Below are 22,227 nucleotides of genomic sequence, written 5' to 3' on the forward strand. Positions count from 1 at the left end.
TCAGCTTTCAGGAATGATGAACATTTGGACCTCCAATAAAATGGAAGTTGGGTGACTAGAGTCCCATTGAAATAATTGATTGATATGAGAAGTAGTCCTGACAAACTTTGTGACACCTTGGAGGTGTCTCTTTTGTTTCTTTTGCCATCTTTTATGTTCTGAGTCTACCATGTCCATGCATACAGTATGGTATTATGGAAGTCGTAGGACCAGGGCTGCCGGTAAAAATCACTTCTAATGTAGAGCTTTTGCCCAACTACCAGAGCATGCCCATGTCACAATGCACACCAGGACTGAGGAGCAATTTAGCCAAAGCAGGTGAATCTTGTTCCAGTCCATTTTTATTTCAGAATCTTCCTATCCCCATCTTTCTTACAGTATCCCTGGCTGTTATAGCTTAAACAAAACCTCCTTTAATTACAGATTTATAAAAAGGCATAGGTAGTCCCCTGTGCAAGCACTGAGTCATTACTGACCCATGGGGTGACGTCACATCACATTTTTTTGGCAGACTTTTTACAGGGTAGTTTGTCATTGCTTTCCCCAGTCATCTACACTTTCCCCCCCAGCAAGCTGGGTACTCATTTTACCGACCTCAGAAGGATGGAAGTCTGGGTCAGCCTTGACCTGGCAACCTGAACCTAGCTTCCACTGAGATCAAACTCAGGTCATGAGCAGAGCTTGGACTGCAGTACTGCAGCTTTACCACTCTGCGCCATGTGGTTCATATTTACCATGAAAAGGCAAAAAACTAATGTTTGCAATTGGTAACCATTAATTCTGTAATGGAGGCAAATGTTTTTCTGTCTGAATGTTTAGGGCAGCTGCTGTTTTCTTTTGGAGACTGTCTTCAGAAGACAGCATGAGAGATAAGGTGAGGTGATGCAGTCAGAAAAAAATTTACTCCAGACTTAATCATCTTAAGGGGGTTCGATTCAGGTGATAATGCATATCACAAATTTGGGCCGTCCCCCGTGGAGCTGGTGAGCCAGGGCCCTGGACTTCAGCCCCAGAATCCAGACCAGATGGCACCCCAGGAGGGATGCTATTTTTTAAGGACAGGGCTTAAGCTGCTTAAAATGCAGGTCAAATAGAAAGTAAGCCAAGAATCTGCATAAGCATTCCCTTTCAGGAATAAAATGTAGCTGCAGACTTATATTAAAGCTTACTGGAATAAAAATGGAGCTGTTCCGCCAGGCTTTTCGTTGAGGCTGTGGGCGTCTATTCTTGATCTGGTTGGCCTCCCCTATTGGCACTGTCACCTGTGCTGTAAAATGGACTGATATCTGCCGTCTCTATGAGATACCATGATGTGAGGCAGCCAGGCTGGGCAATATGTGATCATATGGTAAAGTTTTCTGAGTGCTGTGGAGCTGTCTGTTTATAAAATGTTTTTATTGTATTTTATTGTTTTATCATATGTTGTACTCTGTCCTGAGCCCTACAGGGAATGGGCAGAATAGAAATATACTTAAATAAATAAATAAATGAGTTTTATCCACTCAAAGAAAACAAGGCTCCAAATAAAAGGACCAAGCTCCACTTGCAGTAACTGTGTCTCTTATTAAAGTGAATACCTGTGTGATGGAGGGAAAGGAGTTTCAGAGTGTAGCCAGGTTGGTCAGCAGTAGAACAGCTGGATTCAAGTCCAGTAGCACCTTAGAGAGCCACTAAATTTGCAAGGTATAAGCTTTCACAGGCCAAAGCTCTCTCCATGAGACAGAGAGAGGGAAAGGCAAAGGGACAGGGAAAGCAACAGGGAAGAGAAGAAGGTAAAAGAAGCATCAAACATTGTGATCTGAGAATTGCCTTCATTCAGAAAACTTCATAGTACACTTAACACAGGGTTGGTTTGTTTAGTTAAATATTTCTCCATGGTGCAAGACAGCTAGTTTCACTGCCATAGCTTCCCCCAAGGAATTCTGTGAAATATAATACAATGAGAAGAGAAATCCTTACCCTTCCTCAAAGAACTACAGGTTCCTGGGTAGAGGGAATAGAGTCTGTAGTGTAGATTTGTCCTCAAAAATTGTTCTGGGTATACCATGTAGATTACAGAAAGACAAAATATTAAGTGCAGTTATCTGTAAGCTGCCCAAATGGAGGTGCCTGTTGTTTGTTTCAAGGAGGGCAAGTTCCCTTTTAAAAATAATCCTCCTTTCCTAACAAAATTCCCTACATTGAGGGAAATTCTCTCAACTTTTGTATATTAATATTTAGGACCAATCTTTCTTTCTTCTTCTGTCCCTCTGTGAATTATGATTTTTATTTTAATTTCAAATTTGCCCTGGTCAGCTACACCGTCATTGGAGCTATCACAACAATATTATTGGCCAATTCCAAGAATGAGCTTGTTCTATCAACAGCACATATATTGCAAGGCTGCTGAAGTCCTTTGCAAGCTAATGACCTCTTGGCAATACACTTCAGCTCCTTCAAAAGTTAATAATGAGTACAGGTACTTGAAAATGCTTTGTTTATCTCTCAGAAGTTTATCTCTTGGTCTGCAGTAAGCTTTTTTATTTAAATGCATAGCCTACCATTTCTTCCCACCAAAAAACACATTTTTTCCAAAATAGCTCAGAGTTAACAACAATAGGTTGCCTTGAACAACACAAACTGTTCTCATTAAAGCACCAGCAAACGATAACAAAAAAGAAAAATAAGAATAAAAGATACCTACTGCAAGGTTCAGAGTAGGGCAAAAATGAAAATAAACCCACTTTGGCTGTCACCTATAGACATTTGGAGCTATAGCTAAGATATCAAAAAGAATATTGCCTTATATTGTCAGACTTTTCATTCATCTAGTTTGGGACTGTGTATTCAAACTGTTAGAAGCTCTTTAGGGCTGCAAGCACAGGATGGACTTTCTGAACACCTGAGATCCTTTTTAAGAACATAAGAGAAGCCATGTTAGATCAGGCCAATGGCCCATCCAGTCCAACACTCTGTGTCACACAGTGGCCAAAAAATTATTTATCACAACAATATTATTGGCCAATTCCAAGAATATATATATATATATATATAATAATAAATTTTATTTGTACCCCGCCCTCCCCTGTTGAAGCAGGCTCAGTGTATATATATACACACACACTGTGGCTAATAGCCACTGATGGACCTCTGCTCCATATTTTTATCTAACCCCCTCTTGAAGGTGGCTATGCTTGTGGCCGCCGCCACCTCCTGTGGCAGTGAATTCCACATGTTAATCACCCTTTGGGTGAAGAAGTACTTCCTTTTATCCATTTTAACCTGTCTGCTCAGCAATTTCATCGAATGCCCACGAGTTCTTGTATTGTGAGAAAGGGAGAAAAGTACTTCTTTCTCTACTTTCTCCATCCCATGCATTATCTTGTAAACCTCTATCATGTCACCCCGCAGTCGACGTTTCTCCAAGCTAAAGAGCCCCAAGCGTTTCAACCTTTCTTCATGGGGAAAGTGTTCCAGCCCTTTAATCATTCTAGTTGCCCTTTTCTGGACTTTCTCCAATGCTATAATATCCTTTTTGAATTACAATATCCTTTTTAATTGGAGGTACAGACTTTGCTTTGAGCAGCCCCGTGGCACAGAGTGGTAAAGCTGTAGTGCTGCAGTCTGAGCTCTCTGCTCATGACCTGAGTTCGATCCCAGTGGAAGCTGGGTTCAGGTAGCTGGCTCCAGGTTGACTCAGTTTTCCATTCTTCCAAGGTCGGTAAAATGAGTACCCAGCTTGCTGGGGGGGGGGGCGTGTAGATGACTGGGGAAGGCAATGGCAAACCACCCCATAAAAAGTCTGCTGTGAAAATGTCATGATGAGACATCACCCTAGAGTCAGAAATGACTGGTGCTTGCATAGGGGAGTACCTTTACCATTGAATTGCAGTCCTGAGTCAAGACGATGAAGAAGAGATACCCTGCCCTTCACTCAGGGTCTCAGAGTGGTTTACAATCTCCTTTCCCCTTCTCTCCCCACAACAAACACCCTGTGAGGTAAGTGGGACTGAAAAAGCTCTTTTGAGAGTCACTCTTGAGAAAGTTTCAAGAACTGCGACTGATGCAAGGTCACTCAGCAGGTGCATGTGGAGGAGTGGGGAATCAAACCTGGCTCTCCCACATTAGAGTCAATGCACTTAACCACTACACCAGACTGGCTCCCAAGATGGAGGCTGTAATCTATTAATGCTCTCAGAAGAATTGCACAGGTTATTTCAACCACAAAGCAAAAAGTATTTGGTATGCCTTTGTCCTAGGGAACTCACTCCTATTGCTGATATCTACTTTTCCTTCTCACAAAGCTCTCAAATATTATCTGAATTGCACAGATTTAGGCTAAGAAATGGGAGTTTTAACATATGAGAACAATCCCAAGAGAAGAACCATCCCTGCTGTGTCCTCCAGCTGTTCTGATGAGCTATTCCATAAATAAATACAATGGAAATTATCTTGATTCCGAACCCAGGTAGGCAGTTGAGCTCAAGAGAATAGTTTAGCACAAGTAAGCTGCCATAACAAACAAGATATCACAGAGATATTTGTGAAAAAGGTAGATGAGCAAGCTGTGAATTTGGAGCAGCCAAAAAGCAAGGCTCCCCTAGTGTGCAAGGTTTTTTCATCTGTCAAAACAGCTGTCAAAAGAGACATCTCTTCAAGTTCCCTAAACTGAAACTCTGCTTGAAGGGTTGGGAGAAAGGGAATTTAAACTGCCTGCAATAGGGGGGGAAACATCATGTAGAGCTGATGGGACAAATATGTGAGGAAATCATAAAAGGCCCAACTTGCTCAGTCAAGACAGCCGATGGGGGGAGGGGGGGTCACCAGTTACAAATGATCGCCTAAAAAGGAGATCAGGAGTTGTTATCTTCCCATTAGCAACCCTGCCAAATGGAAAAAGGGCGCTGCATGAAGTAAACATGCTGCAAGTTAAAATAAAAGGTGCATACATATGTATAGCCACACCCTCGTGTCATAAATCATGGTAAATGATACTGGACTAGGATTTACAAATGCCAAGCCATAGAGAACATGGGCCTGTATCCCACAATTCCTGCACAGCAGACACAAGGGACTTCATCATGTTCTTCTCCATTCCTGCCTCTTTTCTGGTGCCAGAAAGATTCCTTGAGTGAGTTTTAGGCCTCAAGTCAATAGAATTCTGCAAAGCAAAGTTGGTAATGAGATTGTTTAGAGGATTGAGGTTAGATGTCATTGATATGCCAATGACACCCAACTCTGCATTTCATTGTTCCAGACTCTGTAGTCGAGTGGTTAAGGCAGAACAAGCTGAATCTGAATCCAGACAAGGTGGAAATAATCCAGTATTTGCAGGGACTGGATCTATTGGAGGGAGGGAACTTTGTCATTGAAAAGGATGTTGCTGTGGAGGCCAAAAATGAGCTGTATTTAGTTCACCCAGTTCTCCCCTTCGTTAGACTCAGCTGACCTGGTCATGCTAATCCATGCTTTTGTAACCTTGCAGTTAGATTACTGTGATGCCCTCTACATTGGGTGGTTCTTAAAGACAACTGAGATATTGCAACTAGGTCCAAATGCAGCTGCCTGATTATGGTCCAGAGGTAGCTACAGGGAATAAGTCTAACCTCTTTTAAAATAGTGATATTGGTTTACAAGTTCAGTTCAGGATCCTGGTTATGATCTTTAAAACCTTCCACAGCCTATCACCCACACATCTCAAAGACTGCATCCTCCCATGTGTTCTCATGTGCCAGTTATAGAAGAAGAAGAAGAAGAAGAAGAAGAAGAAGAAGAAGAAGAAGAAGAAGAAGAAGAAGAAGAAGAAGAAGAAGAAGAAGAAGAAGAAGAAGAAGAAGAAGAAGAAGAAGAAGAAGAAGAAGAAGAAGAAGATGATGATGATGATTATATTGGATTTATATCCCGCCCTCCACTCCGAAGAGTCTCAGAGTGGCTCACAATCTCCTTTACCTTCCTCCCCCACAACAGTCACCCTGTGAGGTGGGTGGGGCTGGAGAGGGCTCTCACAGCAGCTGCCCTTTCAAGGACAACCTCTGCCAGAGCTATGGCTGACCCAAGGCCATGCTAGCAGGTGCAAGTGGAGGAGTGGGGAATCAAACCCGGTTCTCCCAGATAAGAGTCCGCACACTTAACCACTACACCAAACCAGCTCTTATGGGCCTCTAGATGCCACCTTGCCCCCTCCCCTTTTACCAGAGCACATCCTTTTTCTCCTATATTGGCTTCCAGCCTATGGAATGTACTCCCTAAGGAGGTGGGGGGGGGGTACAGTCTCTGTAGCCATTTAGGAGGTGCTGCAAAGTTGTTAAGATTGCACAGAGCTTTAAATGGGGTGTAGGGAGCAGGTCCCAAATCTGGATGGCCTAGACTACCTATCTCATTCAATTCTGAAAGTTAAGCAGGGTTGGTCCTGGTTAGTACTTGAATGGGAGACCACCAAGGAAGTCCAGAGACATCACACAGAAGAGACAGTGGTAACCACCTCAGTTGGTTTCTTTCCTTAAAAACTCTATGGAGTCACTGTAAATCAGCTGTGAAGTGACAGCACAAAAAGACAGCAGGCATTTTGGAAGGAAGGGGGTTTTCTTTGGATTCTATTATACTATGTAGGATGTTTTTTTTAAAAAAATAGGGATTGTTAACCACCTAGAGTCATAAAGCAAATGTGGAATACAAATATCTCCAAATTGTTCTCCCCACCCACCCACAAACAGAATTCCTAGCACAGAATTTTAGGCATACATCTCAAAAACCAGTTGTGACCACCATGGCTGCCATATGAACTATGTAACTCATGAACTAGACTTCAGGCTTAGTTTGTCTATGTGTGAAACATTTATTTATTGCATCTTTATCTCACCCTTCTTCCAAGAAGCCTAGAGCTGCCTATATGGTTCCCCCGTCCTCCATTTTATTTTCACACCAACCCTGAGATGTAGATTACACTGAAATGACTGTCTCAAGATTTTCCCATTAAGTTTTGTGGCAAGCAGGGAATTGAACCTCTTGAGCCCTATTCAACAGCCTAGACACTATCCCATACTATTGAACTATTCTACAGAATTCAAATGAATGGACACAGATGTGAAACCATCTGGGTCATTGTAGACATGTTTTATCTTTCATTAATAAGGTGTCTCGGGTGTTGGATGGGGTTCAAGATGTGAAACCATCTGGGCCATTTTAGACATGTTTTATATTTCATTAATAACCACACGCACACCTTGATAAGCACAAACTAAATTATATCCTTCAAAATCTACTGCCCAAGGATATCTACTGTAGAAGTTTAATAAGAAAAGCTGATTGACCTCAGATCGAATGAGAGAAGAGTGCCAAGTTCTCAATTTAGATAAAAGGAGTTTTCACATCTGAAATCAGCAGACAGTCATAGTCTCCACTGAGGAGAAAAGCAGAACATAAATACCTTTTTAAAAATAGCACTAGTTTGTTGGATCAAAAGCAAAAAACAAACAGGTTTCTTGTGGTATAAATTTGATGGAATTGTGGGGTGGTCCCTACTCCCTGAAAGCTTATACCACAATAAATGCATTGTTTTTAAGATTCCATAAGACTCCTTTTGTGTTCACAGCGTAGATACCACTGCAACCATATCTATGGTCTTATTATTCTGATGCCCTGTTGATTTCAAAAGACTTTGTTTTCACCTATGTAGAAAGGCAGCTTGCCTGACCTGGGTGGCCCAGGCTAGCCTGCTCTGTTAGATACTGGAAGCTAAGCAGGGTTGGCCCTGGCTAGGATTTGGATGGGAGAGCTCCAAGGAAGTCCAGGCAATGGCAAGCAATCCCACCGACATCAGTGGGAAATTTCGCTTAGACTTCAGTCAAACAAAGAACCAGAACTGGCGGGGGGAGGGGAGGATTTCAATCCGGTTCCAATAGAAACCAGGGCAGCGGTATTGGGGAGTAAATCCAATTGAACCAGGTGGGAGTCGGGTCAGAGCAAACACGAGCATTTGGATCGGGCTTGAAGACTTCCTTCACAAAAGCCCTTCTTTGGAATTAAGCCTATTGAAGACAGCGAGAGGAACTATGCCAGGGGGAGAGGAAAGAGCTGACAAGAATTTCAGGGCGGGCAAGCAGCAGCGTGGCATAGCCCGATCTCCTGGGATCTAAGAAGCTAAGCAGAGTCAGCACCTGGAAGGCTCTGCAGAGGAAGGCAAACCAACCCGCTCTGCTTCTCGCTTGCCCCGAAAGCCCCTTCCTGGGGTCTGCAGCCGGAGCCCACTGCGACCTGAGGCGCTTTTAGGCACAGACGGGTGAGCGCGCTGCTTGCAGAGACTGAGCATCGGCGGGTGCTGGAGACGCGCGTGGGCACCCCTGCAAGCAACCCGGGAACAAATGCCAATTGGGGGGTTTGCTGCGTTGAGCAGGTAATTCGGGGGGGCAGGGCGGCTCGGTCACTTTCGGCTGCAGCGACCGCCGTCGGCGCTCTCTTCCTTCCTAGCGGAACGCCGCCTCACCCGAAGCCGGCCAGGGGAGGGGCCTCGGCGGCGCGCACGAGGAGGGGGTGGGGGGATCTCACCAGCCTATGGAGAGGAGCAGCCCCGACGCGGGATTCGCCTCAATCTATAAAAGTGGCTTCGACCCGCGCTCGCCCCTTTCTTCCAAATTCCGCTGCAGCTCTTGAGCGCGCACCGACGGGCCTGGCAAGGCGCCGGGTCCCCGGCAGAAGCGGCAGGGGGGCTCTGGCAGCGGGGGGATCTTCGCTTCCCGTCCTCCCTCCAAGGCCGCCTCCGCTGAGTTCTGGGCTGGAGGGGGCGAAGGGAAGCAGCGGGGAAGGGGCGAGGGCGCCAGCATGACTTCGGTCCCCGTCGTCAACTGGACGGGCGATGCCCCGGTGGGCGGCTGGAACGAGAGCCGCTGGGCGGCAGAGGCTCCCCCGGCTGCCAGCAACCTCTCCTTCCCGGCGCCGCCGGCCAACTTCTCCAACCAGTTCGTGCAGCCGTCGTGGCGCATCGCGCTCTGGTCCCTGGCCTACAGCGCCATGGTGGCCGTGGCCGTCTTCGGGAACCTGATCGTCATCTGGATCATCCTGGCCCACAAGCGCATGAGGACGGTGACCAACTACTTCCTGGTCAACTTGGCTTTCTCCGACGCCTCCGTGGCCGCCTTCAACACCCTCGTCAACTTCACCTTCGCGCTGCACGGCGAGTGGTACTTCGGCGAGGCCTATTGCCGCTTCCAGAACTTCTTCCCCATCACCGCCGTCTTCGCCAGCATCTACTCCATGACCGCCATCGCCGTGGACAGGTGAGGGCTGCGGCGGGCACGGCCAGTGGGTAAGAGAGCCAGGCGCCCGCTCTCCTGGCTCCGCTCTGCCAGCGTCCTCCCCTTTCTCTCCTGCTCGCTTGCCCTTCCCATGGGAAGCAAGGCTCAGAGAGATGCCTGTTGCCTTTGGCATCTCTTCTAAGCCACAGAAGGAGTGGCCTGGCTGGAGCAGACCAAGGGTCAGGCTGCTCTCTCGTAAGGAAGGCGATCGCCTTCTTCTGATACCGCCTCCGGCATCTGGTATTCAGAGAGATAGACCGCGTTTGTACATGGAGGCTTCACTGGGCTGCCTTTTAGCCACTGGCGTCCCTACTCTCCTCCCTAAAGTTCGGTCCGTCAAAACGGGACCGCCGTCGTATTGGCAGAGAACAAGCTGATCTGGCAGAGACAACAAAAAGAGACCCCCTATATTGCACACACCCCTTCTGTTCTGCAACAAAAGAATGGCACACCTGTCTGATCCAGCGCCAGTTCAGCTCCCGCAGCTTGCGGAAGTTTTTACCTTGCCGGGCATTTCTCACTGTTCCGTGCAGTTCTTGTCAAGCAGATAAGAGCCGTTCGAATTTCCCTCTGCTTTGTATGGGTGGTGTTTTGTGTGTGTGGTTGGGGTTTTTTTGCCGCGGCATTCGTAGTGTCCTGGAAAACGGGGCGGGGTAGGGGCTGTACCCCTCTCTCCCGGCCCAGCGCCAAGCGTTCAGGTCCATTTCCTCCGCGAGTAGTCTCCTTCAATGAGAGCAGCGCGGCAGGCTGGTGGGCGTGGTCACGGCGGGCTTGGAGCGGTGAAGGAGGCGGCGAAGTCTCCTCTGGATGCATCTGAGCGTTCCGCGCTTTCCGCTGGTGAATGAAATCCATTGCAGTCGCGGCGTTCCCCTCAGCGGGCTGGAGTTGAATGAGACCGCCTTACCTAGTCTTACGCTCGCTTGCGCTGTGGGGGGAGGCGAGCTCTTTCGGTTCACGCACGGAGCACAAGGAAGATCATGACAGACGCGCCCTCTGCTTAGCTTAGCGTTCAGTAGACTTCACAAACTGAAGGCGGGACGCGTTCCGTCTTTCCCTTGTGTTGGTTTAAAGATGTGCGGGCCTTAATTCCTTTTGCAACTGTAAACGGTAGAAGTTTCCGCTTGCACAATAGTTATTATTCTGCAATAAAAGAATGCAGCACATGCCCAAAGGTGCTCTCCGCCAGTTCCAGTGATACTGAATGTCGCTTCTGCGGTTTTACTGAAGCCCTCTGAAAATGGATGTTGTAATTTCTATCGAGTTGCTATTATTAGATAGATCGCCCACATTTGTATTTATTCCTTTCGGTCATATAATTTCGTTTATGCTAATAGGCATCAAGTGGCAATAAGTTTCATGAACCAATTCTGCCTTGTTCATTTCCCACCGCACCCCCTTCACAAGGGCTTCCTTGAGCGTTGTTTAGTTTATACTGAGAAAGTCTTAAATGAACTGGGCAAACATAAAGTGCCTTAAGTGAGAGATGATAGAATCATGGAGGACAAGTCTATCAATGGCTAGCCATGGTGACTGAGGGGAACGTTCACATTCCGAGGCACTAAACCTCTGATTCGCAGAGCCAAGAGGCAACATTAGGCCTTGGCCTCTATGCCCTGTTGTCAGCCATCCAGAGGAACTGCTTGGCCACTGTGTGAGACAGGATGCTGGACCAGATGGGACTACTGGTCTGATCCAGCAGGACTCTGTATGTCATCCTTGGCAGGAATCCTCCCTCACTGAGATAAATTGCAAGCTGTTCATTGAGTACCAGACTTCCAAGGTGACCCGGCAGTTTGCCAAAATCCTTTACAAATTTCGTTGGAATTTCAACAGGTTTCTTTTGCTTGTATAGGACCTTCAGGCATTTCAGTTTTAGGCTGAAATCTGATGGCAACTCTAACTGGAGGTTGCTACCTGTCAATGTTGTATTATGGCTAGGAGGAGCCTGCTGGATTAGATTAATGCCCTTCAAGAGCAGCATGTTCCTATTCCGAGGGGGGTTTTTTGAGCAGGAACACACTTCCAGCTGGCTTGGTGATAGGGGGTGTGACCTAATATGCAAATGAGTTCCTGCTGGACTTTTTCTACAAATGATGGCATCAGGGGTGTGGCCTAATATGCAAACGAGTTCCTACTGGACTTTTTCTACAAAAAAAACCCCTGCATACACCTGAGAAAATCTTAACAGATGAATACCTGATAGGTATGCCAAAAGATCAGTTGAAAACCAACCAGGATTCTGGAGAAAGAGGAACAGCCATGGTAACTTGTGCTCCAAGTGCTCCATCATTATTAAGTAGTGGACAGATTTAAGGAGCCCCGCCCAATAATATTACCTCCTTACTTGCCTGTGTCTTCTTCTTAACTATTTGTGGCACACTAAACAAACCAACTCTCTAATGATGTACAAGAATTTCTCTGCGCCTAGAAGCGATTCTCTCAGTGCACTCCTAAACAGAGTTATAGGGGGTTTAGTCATCAAAGTCAACAGGTTTAGATGGGTGTAATTATGTTTAGGACTGTGTTGTTAATTTCCCAAGAGGTTCTTTGGTGAAGATATGTTACAAGCTACCAGGTGTGTTTAATGTCATACATGTTCTGATCTGAATAGCTCAGGTTAGTCTGATATCATCAGATCTTGGAAGTTAAACAGGGTCAGCCCTTGTTAGTATTTGGATGGGAGACCACCAAGGAAGTTCAGGGACACTGTGCAGCAGCAGGCAATGGCAAACCACCTCTGAATATCTCTTGCTTCGAAAACCTGATGCAGTTGCCATAAGTCAGCTGTAACTTGATGGCAAAAAAGAAGTCACACATGTATTTCTCTATGTGCATGAAGTGGCAACCAGTGGGTGCTGATAAATAACATGCTTCACTAGGAACTAAAAGCTGAGGAAGTGGTGGGACAAACAAAGCACTTAACATAAATTTAGCCAATGTTATCTAGTGAATAGACTAAAGGTCTGGGTTTTTTAGCCTCTGGCCACCTTTGGAATTTTGACACTGCATTGTGGGCACAGCCACAAAACAGCTGCACAAAATGGCTGCCACAGAAGGTGGAGTCAGCCATAAAATGGCTGCTTCCAGAGTGAAAATTCTTATTCTGTGATGATAGCTGCTTACAGGGCTTTTTTTGAGCAGGAACGTACAGGAATGCACTTCCAGCTGGCTTGGTGTCAGGGGGTGTGGTCTAATATGAAAATTAATCCCTGCTGGGCTTTTCTACAAAAAAGCCCTGTGTGAAACAATGGTGATGTCATGGTATGTGGCCTAATATGCAAACGAGTTCATTTTGGACTTTTTCCACACAAAAAAGCCCTGGCTGCTCAGCTAACTAAATCTTTAGTGGCAAATCAGAAGCCTTGATGAGGAAAAGTCCTACCTGCATCTGACTATTTTTAAAAAACACTTGGTGGATGTTAAGAAAATTGCCAGTGGATGCCATGGCTCCCATGGGCACCATGTTGGGGATCCAAGGAGCTGAGTGTCAACCTAGGATTCCGGGAGCTCCAGGTGCAAATTCCTACTTTACCATGGAAGCTCACTGGATGACTTTGGCCAAGTCACATTTTCTCAGCCTAACTTAACTCACCAGGTTGTTGTGCAAAAATGGACAATGGGAGAACTATGCTCTAAGCCTCTTCTCCACTGGGGCAAAAAGCAGTATATAAATAAATGCATGCAAATATATTTATCCTATGATTTCATTGCTACTTTTATAATAATTTTATACTCTGTTGTGAGGACATAAACCAAACTACATCTCACACTGAAGATCCATGATATGATACCCAGACATCTCAGGGCTGTGGCATTTGGGAACAGAGATAATTATCCCCCACCCAGACCATTTCCTAATCAGATATGCCCTTACAGCAGTATTTAGCCATGGGAGGAAAAAGACAGGCACAATACAGATGCCTGCCTTTTTACATTGCTGTTGCTTGAGCATTTTTCTATTTTTATTTGGTATTTTTATTCTGAAAAATTATTTTAATGGTGATAGTGTAAAGTATCACAGACATAACTGAGAGTGTAGGGCTTCCATATTTGTAATGAATACATTTCCCTTCTGCATTACAGCCACCTCAGATTTCAATAGTGGTGGCAGTGAGATTTCACTAGAAAAATATCCAAACGATATTTAAGATGAAACTGCCATGAATGCATTCATCTGAGTTCTCTTTCAAGATTCCTGATACAATAGCAAGATTACCTGACAATGAAGCAGTCAGTGTGAATGTATAAATAATGTAAAGGGTTTTGTGCCCATGGAATACCTGAGTAGTATATTTACAGTGCAAACCTATGCAGAGTGGGTTCAAAAATGTGTAACTTTGCATTAGGATTGCACTGTTAATTGCTTATAATGTTTGAGACTCAGTATATACAGTAGAACTAGAAGAATGGCTAACCTTTCAATGTGTGTTTGCTGAGTGATGGTTTCCCCCATACTTGAATACTCACGTGGGCAGAGCCAAGGGTAATGGATTGGGATTTTATAACCATTCCCTTGGACATAGAAAGATGCAGCTGGCAAAACAAGATTTTTGTATTTCTTGTTTGTTCCACAATTTGCTCAAGTTACATCTGTATCTTTGTACATTGCTGCCTTTGTAATGTTTGGTTTTTATTTAACTCCATAAAAAAGCTACTCATGGTGATTCACTTGGGTGCTATTTTCTTTTTGACAAATGAGTCATTTCTGAGTCGCCACTCAATCCCAGAGATCAGACAAAGGCTTGCTACTGTGAAATCTTTCCCCCCTCAAGGAGCCATAATACTCAGTCAAAACAAAACCTCAAAAGTCCTTTCCTCTGTGTGATGCAGAAACTAAAATTTGGTGTATAATAGCTCTTCTGATAATTGTCTGGCACCCTTTGAGTAATTACCCCAAAGTAGCTGACCATAAAAGTCATCAATCAGGAGACAAGCAAAGGTGGTTAGACAGCAGAAATACTGATCTTGCTTCCAAAGGTGCTTCCATACCTGTGTGGAAGAAAAACTTGGGTTTGACTTGGCCTCTATGCCCTGTTGTTGGCCCTCCTGAGTAATTGGTTGGCCATTGTACGTGGTAGCATTCTGGACTAGATGGACTACTGGTCTGATCCAGCAGGGCTCTTCTTATGTTCTTTTTTTATCCTCATAGCACCTAGGTGAGAATAGGCTGGCCCATGGTCACCCAGTGGCTTCATGAGATTCATGGTGGGATTTGGTCCTGGGGCTCCAACCATTATGGTTTCCCTTGCCTCTCTTTCCTTTTGTTGGTCTCTGCGACTGGTAAGCAAAAAGATTCCATTCCACAAAACAGAATGGAATTGGGGACCATTAAGGCTAGAAGCTAGCAATGTAGGACTCATCTCTGGTGTGTAACCACTATTGAAAACCCATCTATGCTAGTGATAGGCTTGCCAACACCAGGTTGAGAAATTCCTGGCAAGTTCCTTTTAACAAAATGGAACTTACTTCTGAGTAGATCTGTTTGGGATTGCTCCAATCATGTTCTTAATTATCGTTTTTCCTCTCCCCAAGAGACAAAGCCCACTTCCTGAGAAATTGTGCACGTTTTATACGCTTCAGAATTTCTCAGCTATTTTGGCTAAGGAGAAACCTTCAAATTAGCTCTCAGATTAGCTTTAGCTGCAATCTGTGACACTCTGGCTGCTTACAGATGGGTAGTTTAGGGTGAATGAGAGGCATCCCAAATTGGGCAGGGTCAAAAAGAAGCATCCTAAACAGTCCACATGCTCCAGCACAAGGGGCCCCTATCCCACCCATAGGGCACCTTGGCACAGGCTATAGCACACCATTCCCTTTGCACGGTTTGGGTTTCTTTTTTCCATACATTTTTAGGGGTCATGCGCATATGTGCTATGGGCAGTTTAAAAAAAAAAGAATATTGGTGAGCACCTAGAGCAGATTGGTGGGTTCACACCACCAGTCCGCCTCACTTGCATGCTTCCATGTCCAGATGCCAAAGAGGTGACTGGCATGCGGCTCAGAAATATTTGAGCCGATCTGAGAATGCTGGAAGGTGGGGTGAGTATGGGATGGGGGTGGGCAGCAGATGTGCACATTTGGATAGGTTTTTCTAGTTGACTTTAAGGCCTCTCTGCGTCGCCCGAAAACTGCCCATCTGTAAGCAGCCTCTTAACGGCATTTTTCAGCAGCAGTACACTTCACAGCAGCTTTACAGGAGTTTTGCAGCATTGCAAAATAGCAAGAGAGATGCTGCTTTTTAGTCAGTAATCATCTGTTGTTTCATCTCAAGGACTCAGGAAGAAGCTAGACCAACAGTCAAATCTAGCAACAGGTTAGTGGTTTGCGTTTTTTTAACATAAGTTTTGTGTTCTGGGTAAGTTTTGTGTTCTAAATAGTTTTGTGCAGATACTGTGGGAGACTGGGTGGTGACCCTACCCCAGCTATCCTTCGCTCCTAGATGTTGTGTCACTCAATGGCCTTGGAAGTTGGAGGTTAATAGTCACCCATGTCTCCCTCCAACCGCCTTCCAGCATCAAGAACTAAGGCCCAGCATGTCCTCATCGGCCTGCTTTCAACCCCCTCTTTTAACCTCAGCTCCAGGACCTGCACTTGCTTTGGTCCCATTCCACCCTCTCACAAAAGGACCTAGGGATCCCAAACCACCACCACCACCATCCTCAGTGGAGCCAGGGGTCCCCCACTCCCATTATCTTTCCACTGCCTATCAGCTGTCTGACAGGAAGACATACTGCAAAAAAAAAAAAAAAAGGAGGAACACCCAATGTCCCCAGCATGCCTACGTCACTCCAGGTCACACTGGAAGTCATGTGGGCACATCACTGAAACACTGGTTGAGACTCTCTGCTCCCAGTAAGCCCCCTCCCCCACCAGCTGCCAGAAAGGACCTGGCAACCCTAATAGGATCTTATCCCGTGAGAGACTGGATCCAATAATCTTTTTGCTCTATGGGAGCTTCCCTCTTATACCCAGTCTGGCCCCTAAGTGGGGTTATCAATCACGGGCTAGCAATTCCAGAGAGCTTCAGGGAGTGGGGTTGGGTGTTATGTTATGCCACAACATCACTTCCAATTGTGTAACTGGATGTAGCAGCACACATCACTGGGATGCTCTAGCAACCCCCCAAAACTGGGACCTGAAGTTAAAAAAAAATAAAATGGTTTCTCCTCTGGTGTTTGAAATATATGGAAAAGCCAAAGGAAATATCCTGTGTGTTAGAAGCAAGTCCATTCAGATGAATCCAGTGATTTGTCAGTGGCAGGCTCCAGTCATTACAGACCTTCTCCATTTTCCCTCCTCCAGCAGTCATTTTTGAGCCAAAGGAAGTTTATTTTGGAGCTCTGGAGACCTGTGTTATTTTGGAGCTCTAGGGACCTGTGTGGGCTAACAGCCATGCAGGTCAGAAAGCTCTATAGCCATACAATACAATTGTTTTATAAATACTCTGCAAAAAAAGGGGGGGGGAGAGTTTGTCATATACTTTTGCAGAAAACCATTAATGGGTTTCTGAGCTGCTACATGGTGGGTAAAAAAGGAATCTCTTGCATTACAATAGCAAATGAACCAATCTTTCCATTTTTTACTTCACCAGAAGCCTGAGAGCTTTAAATGAGAGAAGGGCCATAGAGCACTTTGATTTGCACAAAAAGCATTATAACAAAACATTTTATTATCACAGTTATTTTGCACACCACTCACTTCCTGCTCTCCCACACTAGGAGCTTGGTGTGCTGCATGCAACATTAAAATTCATAGACAGTAACTGCCACTTAATTTTAAAAAGCAAATGGGAGAAAAAAGAAAAGCACTTTAAGGATTCAAGTGGCACTGCGTTGGGTTTTAGCAGCTGATACAAGGAAGCACTTAACAAACAAGCTATCAGACTTCCGCATGCAGTTCCATGTGACTGATAGTTTTTAATAGGTTGGATCCAGCCAGTTTTTTCACTCTCCAGCAAACAACAAAGAAGCAAATTCCCTAGGGAGAAAAGGTGGTGGAACATCTGATGAACACAACTTTAACCAATAAGGGCTTAGCTGACTCATTTGCAAATTCCCCAGTAGTCTGAACTCTAGAGATCAGTTAGAAGAACTCCAGGCCCCTCCTGGAGGTTGATAGCCCTAGTCAGTGGGCTGTAGTAGAGTTGCTAAGTCCCCACCAGGGTTGGGGGGCATAAGACAAGGCAGAGAGGGCAGGGCCTGGCTGATCCCCACATAAAGTGAGGCAAGATGGTGGATGGTACCTGTGTGAGCTCCACATGAGGAATGTAAAGGTAGGTGGGCTGGTGGATGGAGATATATATGAGGTTAAAAAACTCAAAATGATAAAAGGAGCACCTGTAACTTTAAGAAACAAATGCTCTCAATGGCCATTGCTAGGCAACCACAACAGTTTGGACAGCATTCTAGACTTGGTTTCTGCCAGTGAAAGGCAGGGAGAGGGGCAGGCCCCTTCCCTGAGCTATTTTGGCCTTTGAGGAAGGACTCATTGGGTCCAGGTGCAGCAGAAACCAGACAGCAACTTGATACAAAGCAAGTTTCATGAGTCATTGAGGCCCAGCTGCTGTTCAATAGCAGCCATCCCATAAAAGCCAGTGTGATATGGTAGCTAGAGTGGAAGACCTAGGCTTAAATCTCCTCTTTGCTGGGGAAATCCATAGGTGACTTCAAGCAAGTTCTGATGATAAAATGGGGGATAGGAGAATTATTCAAGTTACTTTCAGTCCCCATTGTGGAGAAAGTCAGGATATAATGAAGACAATAATAAATACAGCTGAAGATGGAGAGGGCAAATAAAAGCTAGGTAGGTTGGTGGTGAGAGGAGAGAAGGAAACAGAGAAAGCTGGGGATATGTGGTTTGCCAGGAAGAGAAAAAAGAGAACATAGTGTGTGAGAAGTGATACAAGAGAAAATGTGGTGCCTGCCCTCACAAGTTTGTGCAACTGTGGCAGGCCTGCCCTGGTGATCACAGTGTAAATGGGCCATAGTTTTCCTGGGTAGAGGCTACAAGGTGTAGGGAAGGTGGGAAAATAAAGATACAAGGGCAGATAATGTAAGCTGGCTGATGGGTGGGAGGAGAGAAGGAGGCAGGAAAAGGGGAGAAGCTATAGGAGCTTTCAGGGAAGGGAAAGTCAAAATAGTGGGGGAGGGCATTAGTTTGGGTGGGACTAGGAAAGATCTGGATTTTTTTTTGTTCAAAAATGTTTTAGGAAAAGCTGGGAGTGTACAAAAGCACCACAATGCTATTTTGGAAATGAGGAAAAGATGCCCTTCCTATTATGGGAAGGGCATCTTTTCCCCATTTCTAAAATAGAGTCCCACACCTAATAGAGATATAACCTAATAATATTTTCACCAAGGCAAAAGGCAAAAAATTATACTGAACAGTAGACCATCAACCAAAAGTTCAGAACAGACATCTCTGTACTGCTCAATCAAATGCAAACATGATCTGTATTGTTATTTTATAATATCATAAGTGGTCCATGATTAAAGACCAAATGTGGAACACTAACGACTGTAAGTATACATATACAATAGCGGCAGGGGTTATTTTGTAGAAAAATAGGTGGTGGAGCTCATCCAGAGATTGTTATGCAGCTGCATCTACTATTCAATAGACAAGGTGAGGAGGAGGAGGTGGAACCCTCAGAAAGGTTCAGGAGCTGTGCTGCTGTGAGCTCCTGCTGAATCCAAGGCCTGCAATAGTGCTATGCGGCAATATAAAATACCATCTCAGTTGAAGACTCCACAATATGGGAGTCTCTTCCCTTGAAAAGTTTAACAGCAATATTCAGATATGCAATCTCAGTTGAAGCTTCTAAGTCATGGAAGTCAGCTCCCATGCACAATTCAACGATTCTCAGATGCACAGTAACAAATCAAATGCACAATGGCAATATACGCTACTGATGCATGTTCTCAGAGGCAGGAGATATTTCAGTAGCTGAAAGTGCTGCAACAGGGTTCTTCTTTCTTTTCTCAAAGAGTTGCCAAATGTTTCAAAGCAGTCAGCAATGTAGCTCAAATGCACAATGGCAATATATGCTTACTGATATTTGCTCTCAGGCAGCAGAGTGTTAAAGCTTAAGTACTGCAGTCCTAAACTCTGCTCACGAACTGAGTTCGATCCCTGGCAGTAGCTGGGTTTTCAGGTAGCCGGATCGTGGTTGACTCAGCCTTCCAGCCTTCCGAGGTCGGTAAAATGAGTACCCAGCTTGCTGGGGGGCAAAGTGTAGATAACTGGGGAAGGCAATGGCAAACCACCCCATAAAAAGTCTGCTGTGAAAACCTTGTGAAAGCAATGTCACCCCAAAGTCGGAAACGACTGGTGCTTGCACAGGAGACCTTTCCTTTTCCTTTTCTTAGGTCAAGCAGTTGCCAAATTTATCAAAGCAGATCAAAACAGGACATGCCTCCCTGTTAGACAGCTGTTTCATGTACCAAACTTCAACTGTCTTGTAGATCCTTCTGCTTGATCTTAAACAGACCTATATTTTAAAAAAAAGAAAACAAATATCCAGCCTCATATACAAAGTAAAAATAATCAAATTCTATTGTGCACTTACCCTTATGCAGACTCAGCCTGCAATAGCCTTAGAATTTCCTATCTCAGAGGTTCTTGACTCATCCACCTATTGCCTGTTCTGTGTAGGTTGCATAGTAGTGTTAATTGCTTTCAGGTGTATAGCTGCCAGTAAAAGTGGCAAGTCTGTTTCAACAAACTTATTTCTTTTCTTTCTGTCAGTATGATGAGAAATCTATGTTGGCATTTAGCCTCTTTGAAGTAACTGTTTGTAACTTGTGAATCCAAAAGCTCTTTTGCCTTAATGAAACTTTGCTAATATCCTCTTTTCTAAATGGTTTAGGCTTATATTTGAAAATAACAAAAAGCTTTAAATCTTGAACAGAATAGTTAGTCTCACTGAAATGTAAAACCATTGGTACATCTGGAATTTTTGCAAGATTCTTGATTTGTGCTCTAATGTCCTAACCCACAAGGTTCTTGTGGTCATTCCTACATACATTTTTTGACATGAACATACAGCCACATATACAATTTGAACTTTTCCAGGGAAGAGTCTCCTGCGGTTTGGAGTTTTCAAATGAGGTAGCATTTTATATTGCTACATAGCACTATAGTAGATGTATACCTACATATTTGCTCTTTGACCATGGACCACTTATGATATTATAAAATAACATTACAGATTATATTTGCACTTTATTGGGCAGTACAGAGATGTCTGTTGGTTGATGGTCTATTGCTCAGTGTAATGTTTTGCTTTGTTGCTTTAGCATTGATTTTCACCAGGCTACTTACTGCTCCATGTTAACATATGAAATGACAAGATCTTAATAACTGGAATAAATATTCAGAAGATCTTTGCCTGTCATATTTTGGTCAGCATTTTCTTCATCCTTCTCAATGTTAGTAATAGTTGAAGTCCCCTCATTTTGACTTGTAATTGTCTCTGTTGCAAGCAGCAGCTGTGAACCCTCAAAAAGACCATGCTGTTTTTCAAGAATTGTGAATTCTTGTTTGTTTGCACATGCACAGATTTGTGTTGCCCATTGGGACTTGTAGTTGGGAATTGTAGCTGAGTAGGGAAGTAGGGAAGAGAGACTTTCTGTAAAGGTCACATTTAAATGCCGCCCTGAGCCGCCCTGAGCCACTCGTGGGAAGGGCGGGATATAAGTCCCAAATAAATAAAAATAAATAAATAAAAAATAAAATAATATGTGCCTGGCTCCTGGGTCCATGTTAGTATAATGATTTATAACCTGGAAAATTCAAACCCAGTCGATCACGCAAGACCCGGAATATTGTGTGGTAAATTATTTCCCCATTTTAAAAAGTGCAAGTCTGTTTCAGCAGGCATACATCCATATCACAGCTGCCTTTTTAACTGGCCTAGTTTGCAGAATGCAAACCAAGCAGGTGCAAAATTGACACATCAACCCTACAAGGTAGTGTAGACTGAAAGAAGGTGACTGGCTGAAGGTTACCCATTGGGCTTCATGGCTTAGTCAGAATTTGAACTTAAAACTCCCCAATACTACTCTGACACAATAACCATTGCACTGCCATGCCATACAAATTTTATCTCCCAAATATAGCCTCTTACAATGTTTTCTTCTTCCTTTTCTTATGCAAGATATCATTTTAAGGACAATTAGTGTGATTTCCTTGCATTGCTTTTCACAAATTTTCCTCTTCTGGTCTTTACAGTAATGAATCTGAGCATCATTTGTTTCTGCTCATGGCAAAAGTGGGGGCTCTGGACGAGGTGGTTCAGGTCACTGTCATGACTGCCAATGGCAAAAGTTCTATGCATGGTAATTGATCATGTTTGCAGCTGACTGCATAGTACTAAAGTATCTTTTAGAAAGAACTCTGGATTTATTTACTGCCTCAGCAATAGAATGTTAGTCTAACCATTTTGCTCAAATGGAAGGCATGTCCCAAATGGATAGTCTATGCATGTTTTACAGTTTTCCACAAGTATTCACATTTATAAAATATAATTTATACAAGCAATCTTCAGACCCAGCTTCTCTTCTCTGGGAAGAGAATTTCACAAAGGAGATGCCACAACAAAGAAGGCACTGCTGTGTCTTCCTATCAATCTGATCTTTTGAAGAGCTCAGGACGGCCTACTTTTATATGAAAGAGGTATCAGGGTCAGTATTTGCAAATGAAATGATTAGGACAAAGGTGATGTGAAAAACCTCCACCCAACAAGACCCTGAAGGAGGAGCCACTGTGTGTCAGAGTAGGCAATGATGAGAATAAACCAACTAGCTGACACAGTATAAAGCAGTCTTTAGGAATGAACACTCTACAGTTGATTCCACAGTTTGGGAGAAGAGTATCACTGTGTTATGTGCAAGTGCAATCTAAACATTCTTTTCACCCCCTTCTATATAATAAATCATCTGTTTTCATAGTTTCTAGA

At 44.3% G+C, this 22,227-nt stretch overlaps 1 protein-coding gene across 1 annotated transcript in view; it reads left to right on the plus strand.

Moving 5' to 3' along the window:
- The first annotated feature begins 8,796 nt into the window (after nucleotides 1-8,796).
- Nucleotides 8,797-22,227, plus strand: part of TACR3 (tachykinin receptor 3) — a 50,874-nt gene continuing 37,443 nt past the window's right edge. The window contains exon 1 of the mRNA XM_060247385.1: nucleotides 8,797-9,251. Within this exon, the coding sequence (XP_060103368.1) occupies nucleotides 8,797-9,251 (455 nt within the window). The remainder of the gene's footprint in view (nucleotides 9,252-22,227) is intronic.

The sequence above is a fragment of the Heteronotia binoei genome, chromosome 9 (genome assembly GCF_032191835.1).
Source record: "Heteronotia binoei isolate CCM8104 ecotype False Entrance Well chromosome 9, APGP_CSIRO_Hbin_v1, whole genome shotgun sequence".
In the NCBI taxonomy this organism is placed as follows: Eukaryota; Metazoa; Chordata; class Lepidosauria; order Squamata; family Gekkonidae; genus Heteronotia; species Heteronotia binoei.